Source organism: Rattus norvegicus, chromosome X, assembly GCF_021556685.1.
Source record: "Rattus norvegicus strain SHRSP/BbbUtx chromosome X, alternate assembly SHRSP_T2T, whole genome shotgun sequence".
NCBI classification, from domain to species: Eukaryota; Metazoa; Chordata; class Mammalia; order Rodentia; family Muridae; genus Rattus; species Rattus norvegicus.
This window is the reverse complement of record NC_141554.1, coordinates 113,952,963-113,969,573: the sequence shown is the minus strand read 5'-3', so window position 1 is coordinate 113,969,573 and position 16,611 is coordinate 113,952,963. Positions and strand designations below refer to the sequence as shown.

The window sequence follows — 16,611 nt, the reverse complement described above, 5'->3', positions numbered from 1 at the left end:
ATTTCTTACTAAGCTAAACTAAGAGGGAATTGGTAAATGCCAAAGTCAAACCAGTGCCTCACCGACTAATGAATGGCTGGATGCTCTGGCCCTTCAGGGGTTCCATGTTCATTGGCATGGGCTCTGGGGTGGAAAGCCAGTAAGAATAGTCATTTCTTGAAGCAAAGTTACAAACGTTGTTAATGTTGCAGAACATGAAAGGCATGGTACTGAAGCGACGAAGGCAGCTGCCAGCTGTCCCTATGAAGAATTGAAAAGAAAAAGATGAAGGAATGCATTGCGATGTTTAGTTTATCCTAAAGCCGTAAAAATAAAACATTTCACAAAGAAACTGGTGCACAGCTTTCAGATAACCAACACAATAATTTTTTATCATTTATAAAATCAAGATGAATTTTACAATGGATGTAGATTTTGTTGCTATGGATCATTACATATTCTCCAGTGATTTTTAAAAATTGGTTATAGATCCTACAAATAATGGTATCTATTGATGAACATTAATACATTATTATACATTCTTTTGAGTACACATAAAGGACACACACAAAGTCTTTGCAGAATCTTCCTATGTCTTGTTCCATGATGGCCCCTTTTCTAAGCTATGTTCAATATGTTACCTGTGTGGGCTAGCAATCTCTTCAAGTGTATAAACACTATTAATAAAAATGCTAACCAATTACAGACAGGTTTAGAGATAAACCAAAAGGTAAATAAATGTAAAAGAAGAAGGAAAAACTGCTGGAAAAACAAAGAAAAGGAAAGTCAAGTTTAAATGGTTTAGTCTAGATTCCCAACCTCAGTGGATTGAGACATCCTTCATCCCTACAAAGTTAGTAAAACACATCTCTAGATGTGAATGTGGAAGTACTTCCTGATATTAAGGAAAGCCCATCATACCATCGAACAGGTTGGGGATAAAGAAGGATAAAAAAGAGAAAGCGAAAGAAGAAAGCCTACTAGCATAAGCCTTCAATTCTCTACCTTCTGATAACCAGGAAATGAATACATCCATTCTTTCATATCCTTCTATCATGATGTTTTGCTTCATCAAGGCCAGGAAGCAGTGAAGCCACCTGACCATGGAATGAAATCTATGACACTATGGGACAAAATAAATCCTTTATTTTTTAAGTTGTTTTTCTCAAGTATTTTTCACAGTGATAGAACAGTCTAAATATGCTATTTTATCTTTTTGAAATAAAAATTTAAATAACTTTAAAGGTTTTGCATAGCCATACGACTTTATATGTTAAACTTTTTGCTTTGACCTGTCGTTATCACAATTATTCACTCACAACTGATATACCTTTTAAATTACTAAGCAAAGATTACATTCATTTTTTGTTAGAAATATATAATTTTTTCTAATTTTGTTTTGCATTTTTTGTAGTATTACAGTTTAAAACCACGTCTAGGGCTTGCTACTTGAGAATTCTTTCACTGAGCTCTATTTTCAGTGTCATACAAATGTATTTATTTTCTTTTCATTCCTAATATTTTATTTTTAATTAATTAAGTGTGTGTGGTGTGTGTGTGTGTGTGTGTGTGTGTGTGTGTGTGTGTGTGTGTGTTTGTACATGTGAGCACTCTGAGAGGCCAGAAGAGGAAGGCAGATGCCCTGTAGTTGGAATTGCAGGCAGTTGTAAGGAGTCCAACCTGTGTCTTCTAGGAACCAAATTTGGGCCTTCTGTGAGAGCCGTACACATTGTTAACGATTGAGCTATCTCTCCAGATCCTCCAAAACTATGTATTAATGAGTTTATACAGTCCTTTTGAATGATAATTCTTCCATGAAAGGCAACTGATGTTCAAAGGTTGTATGACAAAGGTAACCACCTCAAATACAGGTCAACTGTAGGAGAAAGTCAACACGGGAATGGAGGATATGAAAATTGAGAGTATTCTTATGTGTCCAAAAGGATACTTTTTTTTCTCAAAATGGGGTTTGATAACAATCGATAGCATTTTCCTACAATGGTTGGGATAATTGGTTTAATCCCCAGCACTGACCACCTTCCCCCAATCATTTAGAATTATTATGTGATAGATTTGGGAGAGGCCTAGGGATCTTTGCAAAGGTTCTTAACTTGAAAGTCATTGATTTAGTTGAAATAAAATAACCCAACATACAAAAGTGGCTAAAAGAAAAGTAATTGACTCAAGGTAACATGAAAGGGAATGGCAGCATTGCACCACTTACAGTGGACAGATTTAGAATTGCCTCCATGGTATCCAAACACATGGAAGCAGGAGTAGCCATTGATTCCATCCTGGCACCCAGTCCCATTGTGGCAAGAGATTCCTTGGAGACCGCTGTGAACTCAACTTTGACAATATGCTAGTCAGCCATGTCTCCATATCCGTCTATGTGTAGATGGAGGAAACAACTACTACTATGGACTAGTCCATGGGTAGTGGACTCGCAGGGGCACACTTTGAGACTGTGATAACTCTTTGTTGGTTAAAGCCTTTGTCACAATGATACAATAGGTGAAGTTACTGTCAACATCTATATTTGTTACTGCTGGCCTGGATACACAGGTGCTCTGTGTAAGGCAGACATAAATGAATGCAGTAGCAACTCCTAACAATTTGTGGGGGGGGAATGTACTGAGCTGTCTTCAGAAGATCAATAGGGACCCACTGTAGCCCTACCTTCCTCCTTCAAGTTCTGTCTATGGTTGTATCTGTCAGCCTAGATTGATAGACAGGAGCCTACAATAACTGTTCTTTGAGAGTCTCTACCACAGAAGCTGACTGGAAAAAATGCAGAGACTCATAGCCAAACATTGGACAGAGCTCAGAGAGTCTTGTGGAAAAGTTGGGGGAAGGAGTGGGGGACCCAAATGGTATAGGAACTCCATTAGAAGACTGAGTCAAGTAACTTGAACCCTTGGGAGATCCCAGAGACTGAACCACCAACCAAAGAGCATACAAGGGCTAGACCTAGGCCCCTGCACATATGTAGCAGATATCTATCTTGGTCTTCATGCTCGTCCCCCAACAACTGGAGCAGGGGATGTTCCTAAGTCTGTGACTGCCTGTGGATCCTGCTCCCCTACCTGGGTTTTCTTATCTGGCCTCAATGGAAGAGGGTATACCTACTTCTACAGTGACTTAAGGTGCTAGGATGGGTTTATACCCAACAGGGACCTCCACCTCCTCAGAGGTAGAGTGAAGAGAAGTATGGGGGAGGGACTGTATGAGGGAGGACTGAGAGGAGAGAAGGGCTTTAATAAGGATGTAAAGTGAGTAAGTAAATAAATTAATGGGAAAAAAGAATTGCCATGGTTTGTGTTCAAGTCCTAAATCTAAAATTTATTACTTGTGTGGCTATTATTAACTAATTTAACCTATTAACTAGGTTTTTTTGTTTATAATTCTTTGGAAAAATTTTGTCCTCTATCTTTGTTGTTCTTGTAAAAATCAAATTAGACAAAGGGTTTGATAGTGTTATGTATATGTTGCAGTAACTTTTTTTAAAAAGCCAATTTATTGCCTGATTTAGTACAAAGCTGTAATCACACTTTGTCTCATTCATAAAACAATGGAAAATGTGCATAAGAGAAAGCCCCATAATGATAAGACTGTGGTGTTTAAACAAGTCTGTGCTGTTGGGTGCCTATAACAATGTAGAATCACTATTACAGTCTCAAAAATTTTAAACCATGATAGCATGCACTTCCCATATCCCAAAATAACAAGGCCTTAATAGATTACTGCTTTTCTCCCTCTCAGACAGAGACATTCCAAAATTCAATTTTTCTCCTCTAGGGAAGATCACACCAATTGGTTATCTAATACTGAAAGGTCAGCCCTGAAAACATGTATATATAGTACATTGTATGCAATGAACATGTTGCATTTATGAATATATATTCTATTAATTGTTATATATATGTATATATATATATCACAGAAAAATCTCCTTACACACACTATATATATAGTGTGTGAGGGTGTGTGTGTGCCATGACTTTAAAAGAGTAAGGTGGGTAAAAAAGAAGAATTTGGAAGGGGGAAAGGGAAGACAAAACTATGCAATTGTGTTATAATCACAAAAAAATAGGAAAACATTGTAGTCTTTCTACCTATCTATACTGGAAAATATCCCACCAGGTAATTGTTCAACATTGAAGCTATCCTTGTTTAATTTTTTATTTGTTCATTAACATAACTCAAACCTTAGCAAAGTCCTGTCAATACAGACCACTCTTGGATTGTAAGCTCTTTTTCTAGCCTTTTTCTGTTCCAGGCCTAAAGAGGATCAAGGTAGGAATAGTTTATAGTTACCAAGTCTGAGAACTCTTTTCATAGCCAATAAGACCCCGGGAAGTTTCTAACCATAGATAACCCAGAAGTTGAGAGCCTAGACTATCTTTTTAAAAGTTTTCATAAATGTAAATTGGAGGATTTTAATATAAATAGCCTCAGATAAAATGATCAGCCCTTATCTAAAACCAATGTTGAAACTGCAAAAATGAAATCATAGAGATGGAGAGGTCTTGACAGTCATCAGTGTAGCCTCATCCCATTGACTAAGTATAGAGAAGACATATGGAGATGCATTGAATAGCTCATAATAAGAATCTGTCACCCATAAATTACAGTGTACAATCAAGCAGCTGCTATACTATAGACTGCCCTGGACAACTGCTTCATTACTAAACTAAGTAAAAGGAAACATGTCTTTGAAGTCAACTTACTTTAAACCAAAAAAGGTACCTTGTACTAGGTACAATGCTTTTAATGTTTTTAATTTGAAGTTAAAATTATTCATTTAACATTTATGGTGACTGTAGTCAGTTGACTCGGACATACTCTTCAATTTGAGGGCCCCAAAGAAAAGAGTTATACATTTTGTCCTAAGTCACTCTAGAACATAAGAAATTTTTAAAAATAAATTCAAAATGCACAGGGAGAAGTTAGATCGACTTATCTTACCCAAGTCTTGACCATGGGCTCTTTTATTTCCTTGTACATATAAGAGAGAAAAGCCATCATAGATATGGACTGTTCCCTGTGGGCATTGTGGTGCATCTGTTGTCTGACTGTGACGTGTGATGAGGAATCCATGGGCAACAGAGGTGGTTCCCGGGGGCCCTGGAGGTCCTTGCAATCCATCTGGTCCTGGGGGACCATCCAATCCACGGCTACCTATTTGAATGAAAGCATTGGCATACAAGATTAAGTAAGGTCTGATCCACTATTGTGGCTATTAACAAAACATAATGATTAGTTAATTGATTCAATCTGTATGTGGTGTCTGAAAAGGCATTGTCAGTTATAATGGGTAGAAGGACAAACAAAATTATTTACTTTAGGGGTTGGGGATTTAGCTCAGTGGTAGAGCGCTTGCCTAGCAAGCGCAAGGCCCTGGGTTCAGTCCTCAGCTCCGGAAAAAAAAAAAGATTATTTACTTTGCCCTCAAAGAGATCATATTGTCCTGGCACACTAAAAATTCTTGAACAGAATTTTAGGTAGGAAAAAGTGATGCCTGTGGAAAGGTAGCATGCTTTCTGCTCTCTTTTTATTCTAAAGGAGTTTGGATCTTATGACCAAATTTTACTAGCTGCTTTGTTCAACCACTGGAAAAGAAGAGTTTGGTTTCCAGAGCTCCTCCAGCTTCAGTGTTGAAAATGATTTTCTTTAATACATCTGGAGAATTGTTCCAAAGGATATTTGCTTAGAAATTAAGTAACATATTATTTAAAAGCCTTCAAAATGCATGGTTTAAAAAGTTTTTTTTTATTTTACTTTACAAGTACAATGTAGCTGTCTTCAGATACACCAGAGGAAGGTATTTGATCCCATTACAGATGGTTGTGAGCCACCATGTGGTTGCTGGGAATTGAACTCAGGACCTCTGGGAGTAGTAGGTACTCTTAACCATTGAGCCATCTCTCTAGCTCTGCAAAAGCATCATTTTATTATGACACTGGTAGTGCTCTTTGTGCCCAGGGCTTTAATTACTGTGTGTGGTATGTGTTGATTTTTGCTTTTAGGGCACATCATAGCAAAAGATGTCACTAATTTGTTCATTCTTTGGAAACACAAAATTACTGAATTGGCAGTGTTGGCTCTAAGAAGGTGCACATGTATCACTACTTTGTTTTGTTACCAAAGATACTCTTTTTAATATACATTCATTATGTTCATATTACTCCGTTTTAAACCTATACTACCTAGAGTTACTAACACAAAATAAACAATCTATTAAGTTTATAATCTTGTAATTTTTTTGTTTTTTTCAAGACAGGGGTTCTTTGCATAACCCTGTTTGTCCTAAAACTTGCTCTGTAGACCAGGCTGGCCTTGAACTCAAGATATCTGCCTGCCTCTGCCTCCCAAGTGCTGGTCTAAAGGTGTGTGCCACCACAGCTTGGCTTTTATTTTTATTTTAGCAATCATATTAATGAATTTTTAAATAAGTTTAATCAAATTTGTTTGTGAATTAGGTTGACTTTTGATTGAAATGTAGGAAACTGATTCTCAGTACTTTGGAGGCTAAGGAAAGAGGAATGCCATGATTTTGGGGCCAGCCCAGGCCATACTGTAAAGATTGGGCCAACCATGGTTATATAGTAATATATTGAGTTTAAAAAAATGAAAAGCTGAAATACATTTAGCAGAAACCAAAATTAATATTGTAAAAAGGATATAGTAATGACTGACTTTAAAGATCTATATATCAATATATTTTCTCAGCATGAGTTCTATGGTGATCCTTTAAATTTTTCGTCTATATTTACTGCATTCTGTAGAGGAAATTATCTTCTATAACATCACAAAATGAAGAAAGATTAAAAAAATCGTTCTAAGGTAGTTAATGAATTACACTGAAAATGAATTGAGTGGCGCTGTGACTGTATCTCAACAATAGCCTGTCCCGTATACCGAATCCCTAGGTTTAAGCCTTACTGAAATACAATAAAACAAAATAGCTGAAAAGTAATTATATTGAATACCTGGAAGAACATCTTGGATTTCTAATGCTTTATATCAAAGAAAATGCAACATATGTATGATTGTCTGGTATAGCATATTTCTTTGGATGTAACTCCCCATTTTTCCCCAGCTCTGGATTTGACATGCTGTCTACACAAGAAGTTGTCAGAGCTCCAAGTACAGCCCCAAATCCAGAGACCAGACCTGGAAAGCATAAATGCCACGACCAACATCACTGTTTTAGTCTTTTTACCTGGCTGCCCCGGCAGGCCTGGGTCTCCTTTGCGCCCTCCTGCACCATCAAAGCCTGGGAGTCCATTGCGTCCTGGATCTCCTGGAGGGCCAATTGGACCTACAAGAAAAGAAACAGATTTTCACACAATCAAACCATTTAAATTAGCTTGCTCAGAGTAGTTAAAAGAAATCTGGTTCGGCCTAAATTATTTTAACATTTTTTAAGAAAAAGGTATGTGGGATCCATGGTGGCCTCTTATTCTGTTCCTTGCTGGGACTGTCAGAGACAAACTATTTGCATGTAAAACGTGGATCAAGGGAATGTTCTCAAATAGAGAACATTAAACAATGATCTACAAAGGTACCTGGTAGACCTTGAGGGCCTGGAAGTCCTGGTAGACCTTTTAATCCAGGTTGTCCAGGAATTCCTGGAGGTCCAGGATCTCCTTTGATTACAATACTCTGTCCTGAAGGACCAGGCAACCCAGGAGGACCTAAGAAGCAAAACACATACATGTAAAGACCGTGAAGATAAAATATCAGGAGAAACAGATACCAAATTGGCCTAAGGTCAGAAGATGCATTTGTGTGACAAAACAAACAAACAAACAAACAAACAAACAAACAAACGTACCTAACTGCTACCACATCAAACAGAAGTGTATTCAGGGAAATTATAATCATTTAATAAAGAAAATTAAAACGAGCCCATTCCAGCCTTCAGACCAACCTTCCTGGAATCCCTCAGGATGGAAATTCCAGACTCACACAACTAACTCCATCCTTCCATGCTGAGAACCTTTGTTCCCCTCCTCTCTAGCCAGAAAAAGCTTAGATTATAGCTGCCAACTCTAGCTATCTTTGCCAACTTCACCCATGGCTGCCATGTACAACTTGCCCCTTGTCAATGCAGAACCAAAGGTTCTGGTTACCAACTCCACCCTTTTCCATGACCTAAAGATGTCACTCTCCAAGAAGTAGCATTACATACACCCCTAGTCACCATTCCCCTACCCTGCTCCTCTCCTTCAGGTAGGGACCCTAGACTTGTATTATCAATTCTACTAGCAACTATGGCTTGATGACCAGTCCTGAGAACCTTCCCCCAACACTCCTGAACATTATCAAAGGCTTATTTGGGTGCTTAGAGAGTTCAATTAGCTTGTGCTTTAGCTAGGACCACTTCTGAAATCCCATTTAACACCAACACTAAATTGCCCAACGTCTAAACATTAAGCCCTATACAGCTAGTCTGTTACATGATAACGTGGGGCTATAGGAAACAGAGCTTCAAATATCCACTCAACAAAGGAGAGACAATAACGTATTTCAGGACCCCATTACAGATATACAAACATGAATAATCTACTAATACTCCTGTAGTAATGTTCCCTGAGAAAAGTGATTCAGAAGGTATGCAACAAAGTATTTCAAAATAGGAATAATGAGAATTATCAAGGAACTTGAAGAGGTAAGAATGAATTCTGGAATGAAGCACTCAAAAACACAAACAAGTAAATAATAAAAACAATTCAAGATATGAAAAATAGAAGTTAATGAAGAGATTCTCTGACAAAATGTCAAAATGAAAAGTCTTGAAATGAAATATTCAGAAATTCAAACAAAAAAATTTACATGAAAGCCTTACCATTAGATTAGACCAAGTGGAAGAGAGAATATTAGGTCTTGAAGAATAGGTAGAAGAATTGGATCACTCAGCCAAAGAAAATGTCAAATCCAACGAATTCCAATAATGGAAGATACAGGACCTCTGGGCCACTATAAAGAGACCAAATCTAGGAAGAATAGGTATAGAAGGAGAAGAAACACATAAAAGGTACAGAAAATATTTTCACCAGAATCATAGAATAAAATGCCCCTAATATAAGGAAAGAGATTAATGCCCAAGAGGTATACAGAACACCAAATAGACTGGACCAGGAAATAAACTCTCCATACCAAATAAAAGAATGGACAGAAAAAGAAAGGCTATTAATATTAAAGCTTGCAAGGGAAAAAGACCATGTCACATATAAAGTCAGAATAACAGTTGATTTTTTTCCAGTGGAAACTATGAAAGCTAGAATGAATTGGAATGATGTTATTTAAGTTATTAAAAACCAAAAACATTAGCCCAAGGTACTCTATCCACCAAAACTATCAATTATAATAGGACAAACAAAACATTCTAGGATAAAAAATATATGAAAGCATTCATGATCCATAAGGTAGCTCTCCAGAAGATACTGCCAGGAATATTTAGGTCAGAAGAGAAGGTTAAAGATCTCCAAGCATAAGAAAGAGATCTAAAAAATTTCAGAATGTTGAATGAAAAGAAATGAAATGAAGAGAAACCTAATAAAACCTCACACAACAATGAAATATCAGAAATCAGTGTATATTGTTCAACAATAACTTTTAAGGTTCTTAACTGTCCAATAAAGTGACACAGATTGACAGATTGGATCAGAAAACAAGACACATCTCTTTATTGTTGTTGATGTTGCCACCAAAAAAACATGTTAGGGTGAAAGGATGGAAAAGGATAGTCTAAAAAATGGATCAAAAAGCTTTTCTAATATCCGATGAAATAGATTTAAAACTGAAACTAGTCAGAAGATGAAAATTTTATACTCATTAAAGGAAAAAAAATCCAACAACAGGACATAAACAGCACTAAACCGTTTAAAATATTTAACATATTTCGATGTCAGGGAAATGCAAATGAACTTTGAGACTTCATCTTACCAAATCAGAATGCCCATAAATGTATAACCTACACAAACAAGCAAACCAAAACAAAATAAAATGACAAATGTTGGCATGGATGTGGGGAAAGAGAAATACTTCTTCACTGCTGGTAGGAGTACATCCTTGTGCAGCCAACATGAAAATGAGTGGAGGTTCTTCAGAAAGCTAGAAGTAGATCTACATGTGATCCAGTTGTGTGACTCTTGAGTAATCCCAAAATATATATCTATCTGCTCATTGATGTTTATTGCTGTTTTCTCTTCACAATAGCCAGAAAAAGAAAACAGCCTAGAGATATTGATCAACCGATGAAAGGGTATTTAAAATGTAATATATTTATATAATGAAATATTATTCAAATATTAAGGAAATTATAACATGAAATTTACAGATAAATGAATAAGCTAGAAACAATCATTCTGAGTAGGTAACCCACATCCAGAAAAAACAAAGATCATGTTTTCTCTAATCTGTGGATGTTAGCTTTAAGCCATTAGTGAGCGTTTCATTTGGAATATCCACAGAAGTCAGGAAAGTAATAAAGCGCCATGGAGAGGAAACTTCAGAGGAGGAAGAAAAAAAACAGCTATTAAGGGTTAAATGGGACTAGTAACAATAAAGGTTAAATTGCGATGGGGAAAGGAAGGGCAGTGTAGAGAAGAGGCAATGAGGATGGATAGTAATATTAAAAACTGTTGAACACATATGGAAACCTATGATTGCAGAAATTTACACACACACACACACACACACACACACACACACAGGTTAAAATATAGTTATTCAATAACAGAGCAACAATACCTCTAGTAGATACCATAGGCTAACAAAGGAAAAGTCCAGTGCAGGAATGAGTTACTTCTTTTGAAGTTATTGGACAGTGAGTTGCCATAGACCACTCCCAAACATAACAGGCTATCGGTTACCCAAAACTTGATGGTAAGGTTCTGTTTCTGAAGACACCACAGACTTAAAGAATTCAGAGAAATAAAGCTAGGCCTGATCTGGAAGCCCAATTCTTACTGGCTCGCTTTTCCTACTGTTGGATGGGGCTAGAAATGTCTACCTTAAATTTAATAGGGTGGCTATCAATATAATAGAATTAAATAAATAGTTTAGAAATTAGGAAATGATGTTGATAAGAAAATCATTTTGATAATTTGGAAAGACAGAATGGATACTTTTAAAAGTCTTTTGTGTTTCTAAGGATCAGGCATAAACAGGCTTAGAAGAAAAATTCTTACCTGGGGGCCCCGTAAGACCTGGTTCCCCATCAGGGCCAGTTGAGCCTGGTACTCCAATGGGTCCTTTCATTCCTGGAAAGATGATATATAAAATAAAACTGCACAAATATGCAACAAGACAGCCTTATATAGGAAAATAAGAAAAAAAGGTCACAAAAAACAGGTGAGCTTAATATGGTCAGCCCTAGTTGGACTTAGGGAATTGTTTATACAATAACAACAACAACAACAACAACAACAACAACAACTACTACTACTACTACTACTACTACTACTACTACTACTACTACTACTGTAGCAGTATAATATAGCATATAGTATAGTAGTAGTAACGGCAATCAATAAAGAGAATGTGAATAGGGGAGAGAGATGCAGTGAGCTGGAGGAAGGTAATGAATGCACATATAATATCAATATATTGAATATATGGAATGTTCAAAGAATAAATAAAAACACTTAAGAATATAACGGAAAACCTTAAGCCATTCTTTCAAATACCTGGGAATCCTGGAACACCAGGGAGACCAGGATCTCCTTTCATTCCATTAAGACCTGGTCGGCCAGGGTTACCCTGAGTAAACAAAAATCATTGCTGTTAGGAACATAACTAAGACAGAGTAGACCCATGGCTCCAGCTGCATATGTGGCAGAGGACGGCCTTGTTGGGCACCAATGGGAGGAGAAGCCCTTGGTCCTGCCAAGGCTCGACCCTCAGTGTAAGGGAGTGTCAGCGTGGGGAGGCAGGAAGGGGTGCGTGGGTGGGGGAACACCCTTATTGAAGAAGGGGAGGGGGGATAGGGGGCTTATGGATGGGAAAACAGGAAAGGGGATAACATTTGAAATGTAAATAAAGAAAATGCCCAATTAAAAAATGGGAAAAATATTCAAGTATTGCATGGTAGCATAGAGAGCTGTTGCTCCAGTTAAACTGGAAGGATCTAAATTCTCAGTCTGCTTATTACCTTTTACCCAGCACAGAGAAAATAGTAGTAGGCCTACTTTATGGAGTGACAGTAAAGATTAAATGACAAAGTTCTTCTTAAATGCTTAGGAAATAGTTGATAATAGAATATTTAGTCAGTAATGGTTATTAAAAAGATCACTTTCTTTTTACTCTAGATCTGAGGCGATAGATGCTTAGATTAGAATCATTTGTATAGAAATTATAAAAAGACTTGGCAAATATAATATAGGAACTATAATAGGTTGAGGAGCCACTGATAGTATAGAAGCAACAAAAATGAGAGAGAGAGAGAGAGAGAGAGAGAGAGAGAGAGAGAGAGAGAGAGAGAGAGAGAGAGAAGCTCAAGAATCTAAAAGGTAGCACACATAATGTCAAAATGATTCAAGAGGCTTCAGTACTGCACTAACTGTAGGACTATGAAGCCTTTAATAGTAGGACTGAAAAGGGCCTAAGGTGAGAATGTATTTTTATGTCAAAATATAGGAAAGTGTCAAAGAAAAGGAGGTTTTAGAAGCATGTCAGAATGCCAGCAGATCCAGCTCCATGCGGCTATCTGGAAAAATGTGAATAGCAAAATAAGCAATGGCAGTTTAAAAATTTATAAATCATTGGGAAAAAACCATGAGTCCATACTCATAATAAATATGTGACTGCATAGAATAGAAGGGACATCTCTTGCCTACAGTAGGACTAAATGGTACATGTGGAGATAATGCGGAGTCTACAAAGTCATCATTTTTGCCATTAACCCAGTAAAATTTTTCCATTCAAAACGCATTAATAGATGTTAAACTTATGGAGAAATCTTGATGAGGATAGTATTTTTGTTGCTCTTATAGTATTCTAGCTAAGGCTATATAACCTGAATTTGATTAAAATGACAAATTAGACAAAGGAAGGCTTATTCTATTTTTAAAGTGAGGAGAGGCTACATTTTTATGTATTAAAGTCATGAAAGAAAAAAGGCTAAGAAACTATTTCATATTATAGAATAAAGAGACGCAGCAGTTAAGTGGAATACATGATTTGGTCCAGATACCTTGCTACAGGATGAAATGTTAAAATCTATATTACTATACCATCTGATAAAATCAGAACAGAGATAGTAGAAATTAAAATATTTGATTTCTATTCAATTTTGTCAAGTTGATAGCTGCACTGTGGTTATATAAGAGAGAAACTTAAACTTAAACTTAGAGAAACAGTATGACTGAGACTACACCTTGACTCTAATTTCAAAGTCGGAACTAGTCCCACTCACCATAATTACTCTCCTATGGTGTATCCGTCCAAATGCAGTGTACTGATGTGTATATGTAAGTTTCCTTTTCATAGGTTTGTTCTAACCAAAACTCTTTTAGTATAAAACAGCAAAGACATTTTAGTGGGAAGACTAGGAACCTTGCCTTCTACTCTTCTTTTTACTTCACCAGTGAGCCATGTGGTGAGTGTTAGCAAAGTTCTGCTGCTCAGAATTCCCATTTCGAAAGCTGTCAGCCACTCTATTCTACCATCAAATGTGTAGTCTCATTTCTTACCGGAAGGCCTGGTGGTCCTTGATCTCCTTTCAAGCCAGGTAAGCCTGGTTGCCCAGGTGGACCTGGATTTCCCCTCTCTCCTTTAATACCTCCATTTCCAGGGGGGCCACGAGGACCTTCTGTACCAGGTGGACCTTGGTAATGCACAGCAAACAGCCACATATTAGTATAGTATTCCTGTTTTTTTAGAATATCAGTCATCTTTGTGTCAGTTTGTGGGGTAAAATACATAGATGCAGACTGAGTAAATGTAGAATTTTTGTTATTAATGCTGGTTTGTAGACCCTTTGTGCCTCATGTATCTCAGGTTGCTATTTAACTCATTATGCAGCAAACAAGGGACCTTGAACTTCTGATCTGCTTGCCCCACCTCCCAAATGCTAGGATTATAGGGATGTACCACAACATTTAGTTTGTATCATCCTGGGGATTCATGTATATTATCCAAGTAGTCTACCAAGTCAGCAAAATCTTCACAGACCTTTGTATCTTATTTTCTGCTAAACATAGTAAACTCGAGTCTAAAGTAACTCTGGATATGATGTTTGCTTCTGTAGTCCACAAAACAAGTGTTGGATTCAAATTTAAATGAGACATAGGATAGCATTAGTCTCAAATTGCAGCACGTTTCTGTGGGAATGGAGATGTCAAAACAGTTTCCTGGGTCATATGCTGGACTATTGGGTCCAGTACCATTAGGAAGGGTTCCCAAGAATAAGTCCTTTAGTACTTAGCACTGCTAGCTGCATGACCAACACTTGGAGAATGACTGTTGTCGAGCAATGAGGAATTCATGCCATTTCTCTTACTGAGATTAAAATAAAACTACTTAGGGATGAGCATCAAACATTTGACAAACTCCTGGGTTAGATTTTCAGTACCTCAAAGAGTTCAACTGCTTTATTTATAAGAAGATATATTCATTTATCTTTTACTACTGTGCAATTTTTGTATTGTGTGGGTCATGCATGTGACCTATGTATGCTAGGCAAACATCTAACATCTGAGCAATGACTGATTGAGCAGTTAAAACGGTTAAGCACACTAACTTTAAGTCCATTTTAGTGATACATTTGGCATATGGGATATGTTTTAAATGCCATATATCTATTGTTTCAGTATAGGACATATAAAATTTATTTCAAAGTATTTCCATGGGTTTGTCAAATTTTGTTCTATATTTTACCATATCGTTCTAAATAAAGATATCAGTTCCCTTAAGCAACCAGGTGGCTTTATCACTGGGCAAGCCTTTTGGAAGAAGGTAGGGAAACATGCTAACTGTTTGTAGAGTGCTTACTGGCTGAGGCTGAGGCTATTAATTTTTTTTTGTCTTAAGAAAATAATTTCAAAGCCCCAAGTCAAGCTAGCACATATATCTTCTCTCCTATGGAAGTCTTAATTAAAAAAATATTTCAAGAAAAAGTGTTTTTATGCAGGTATGATTTTTAAAGGAATCCTAACCTATATACGTAGGAATTTGAAACAGTAGGCTGGTGTTTATTGTAGACAAAAGGTCTTATTTTTGACATGAGATAAAACCCAATCCTTAATGACCATCCCTAATTTTCATTATTCTAAATCAATGGAAATACACTAACAAGACTGAATATCACAGTAATTAGAAGCACTGGATACTGGAATTACAATGCTGGGTTTGAATCCTAGCTCCTTTAGTGATTAGCTCTGTGACTTTAACAAGATTATTAATCTTTTCAGCTTCAATTTCTTCTTCTATAAAATAGAAACAAAAATAGCATTGGGTTTTACCTGTTTTTTGGAAAGACTAAGTGAAACAGCTGTTGAAACATGCTTAGTTCAGCACCCACCCAATCCTAAGAACCATGAAATGTTGGCATTTTTATAGTTATAATTACTACTAATTATTAGTAGTAAAATTAAAGATAAGAATGGATCTTGTGACATTTTTAACGTATAAAGAATTTTCAGTGGTTTCATAATGTGTTAATTATCTGATTATGACAAAGAGGAAGCAAGTTCGTGATAATACAGCAATTAATTTTGACATTTAGACAACTTAAATCATACAATCAACTTGGCTTGGCAAATAGACATCACAATCACGAAAACTCCTTTCGCAATTGTAAAGAAAGGTTTGGGGTTACTTTGTACTTGAAAAAAAAACAAAACCACAGCTGCTTAGCTCAAATACACTAGAATAAGTTTTTCTAAATAAACTTGGTAATTTGTACAATTTCGGCTAGAAGTCTGCTAGCAATTTAGACAGTTGAGCTAAAACTGAAGGCTCTGAAGCAAACCAACAACAATGATGAGGGAAGATATGAGAGAGGGAAAATGAACCTTTGCATGCCACCATTCTCTATTTGGAGTTTCCAGAGTATGGCATCATTTGAGGAAAAGGCACTGCTCTATTATCAACTAAAATAAAATACTGAGAATTTTATGTCATCTCAGACATGTATTTGCACTTCTCCAAAAAATTAAATTAGCCTTCTAGTAAAAAACAGAATTTTATTTTAACTGTATCCAATAGCTTTCTTCCTCTCTTATGGAAAACAGCTTTGATCACACAGATCAGGGCAACTGTGGGCAAAAAAATTCAAGAAAAAATCCCTATCCAGAGATTAGAAATTATCAAGATGCTTGCTTAACTAAATATCTTGATGCAGCTTACAATGTAAAGGTGTTTGTATGGCTATCTAAGTTTTACCAGGCATTTATATTAAAGTATCTATCACAAACAATCAGACCACAAAAATCTGATATCATTTTAAATTCAATAGTAAATAAGTCAAAAATGTCAAAACCCAATACGATAGTATTTGAGAATGACATCACTTTTCAATGACTTATGAATTGCAATAATAAAGTGCATTTCTCTTATTACATATATAAAACATTTAATAAAAGAGAAAACTGACCAGTGAAGAGTCTAACCTTGAAAACC

General features: G+C 36.4%; 1 protein-coding gene across 3 annotated transcripts in view; it reads right to left on the bottom strand.

Moving 5' to 3' along the window:
• Positions 1-16,611, bottom strand: part of Col4a5 (collagen type IV alpha 5 chain) — a 197,757-nt gene that overhangs the window by 5,196 nt on the left and 175,950 nt on the right. For 2 of the 3 annotated variants that reach the window (XM_087600278.1, XM_087600279.1), the window contains exons 42-48: positions 13,683-13,816; positions 11,679-11,751; positions 11,181-11,252; positions 7,551-7,679; positions 7,205-7,303; positions 4,948-5,160; positions 63-240 (exon numbers count right to left, since the gene is read on the bottom strand). In XM_087600278.1, coding sequence (XP_087456404.1) covers positions 63-240; positions 4,948-5,160; positions 7,205-7,303; positions 7,551-7,679; positions 11,181-11,252; positions 11,679-11,751; positions 13,683-13,816 — 898 coding nt within the window. 3 annotated transcript variants of the gene reach the window in all.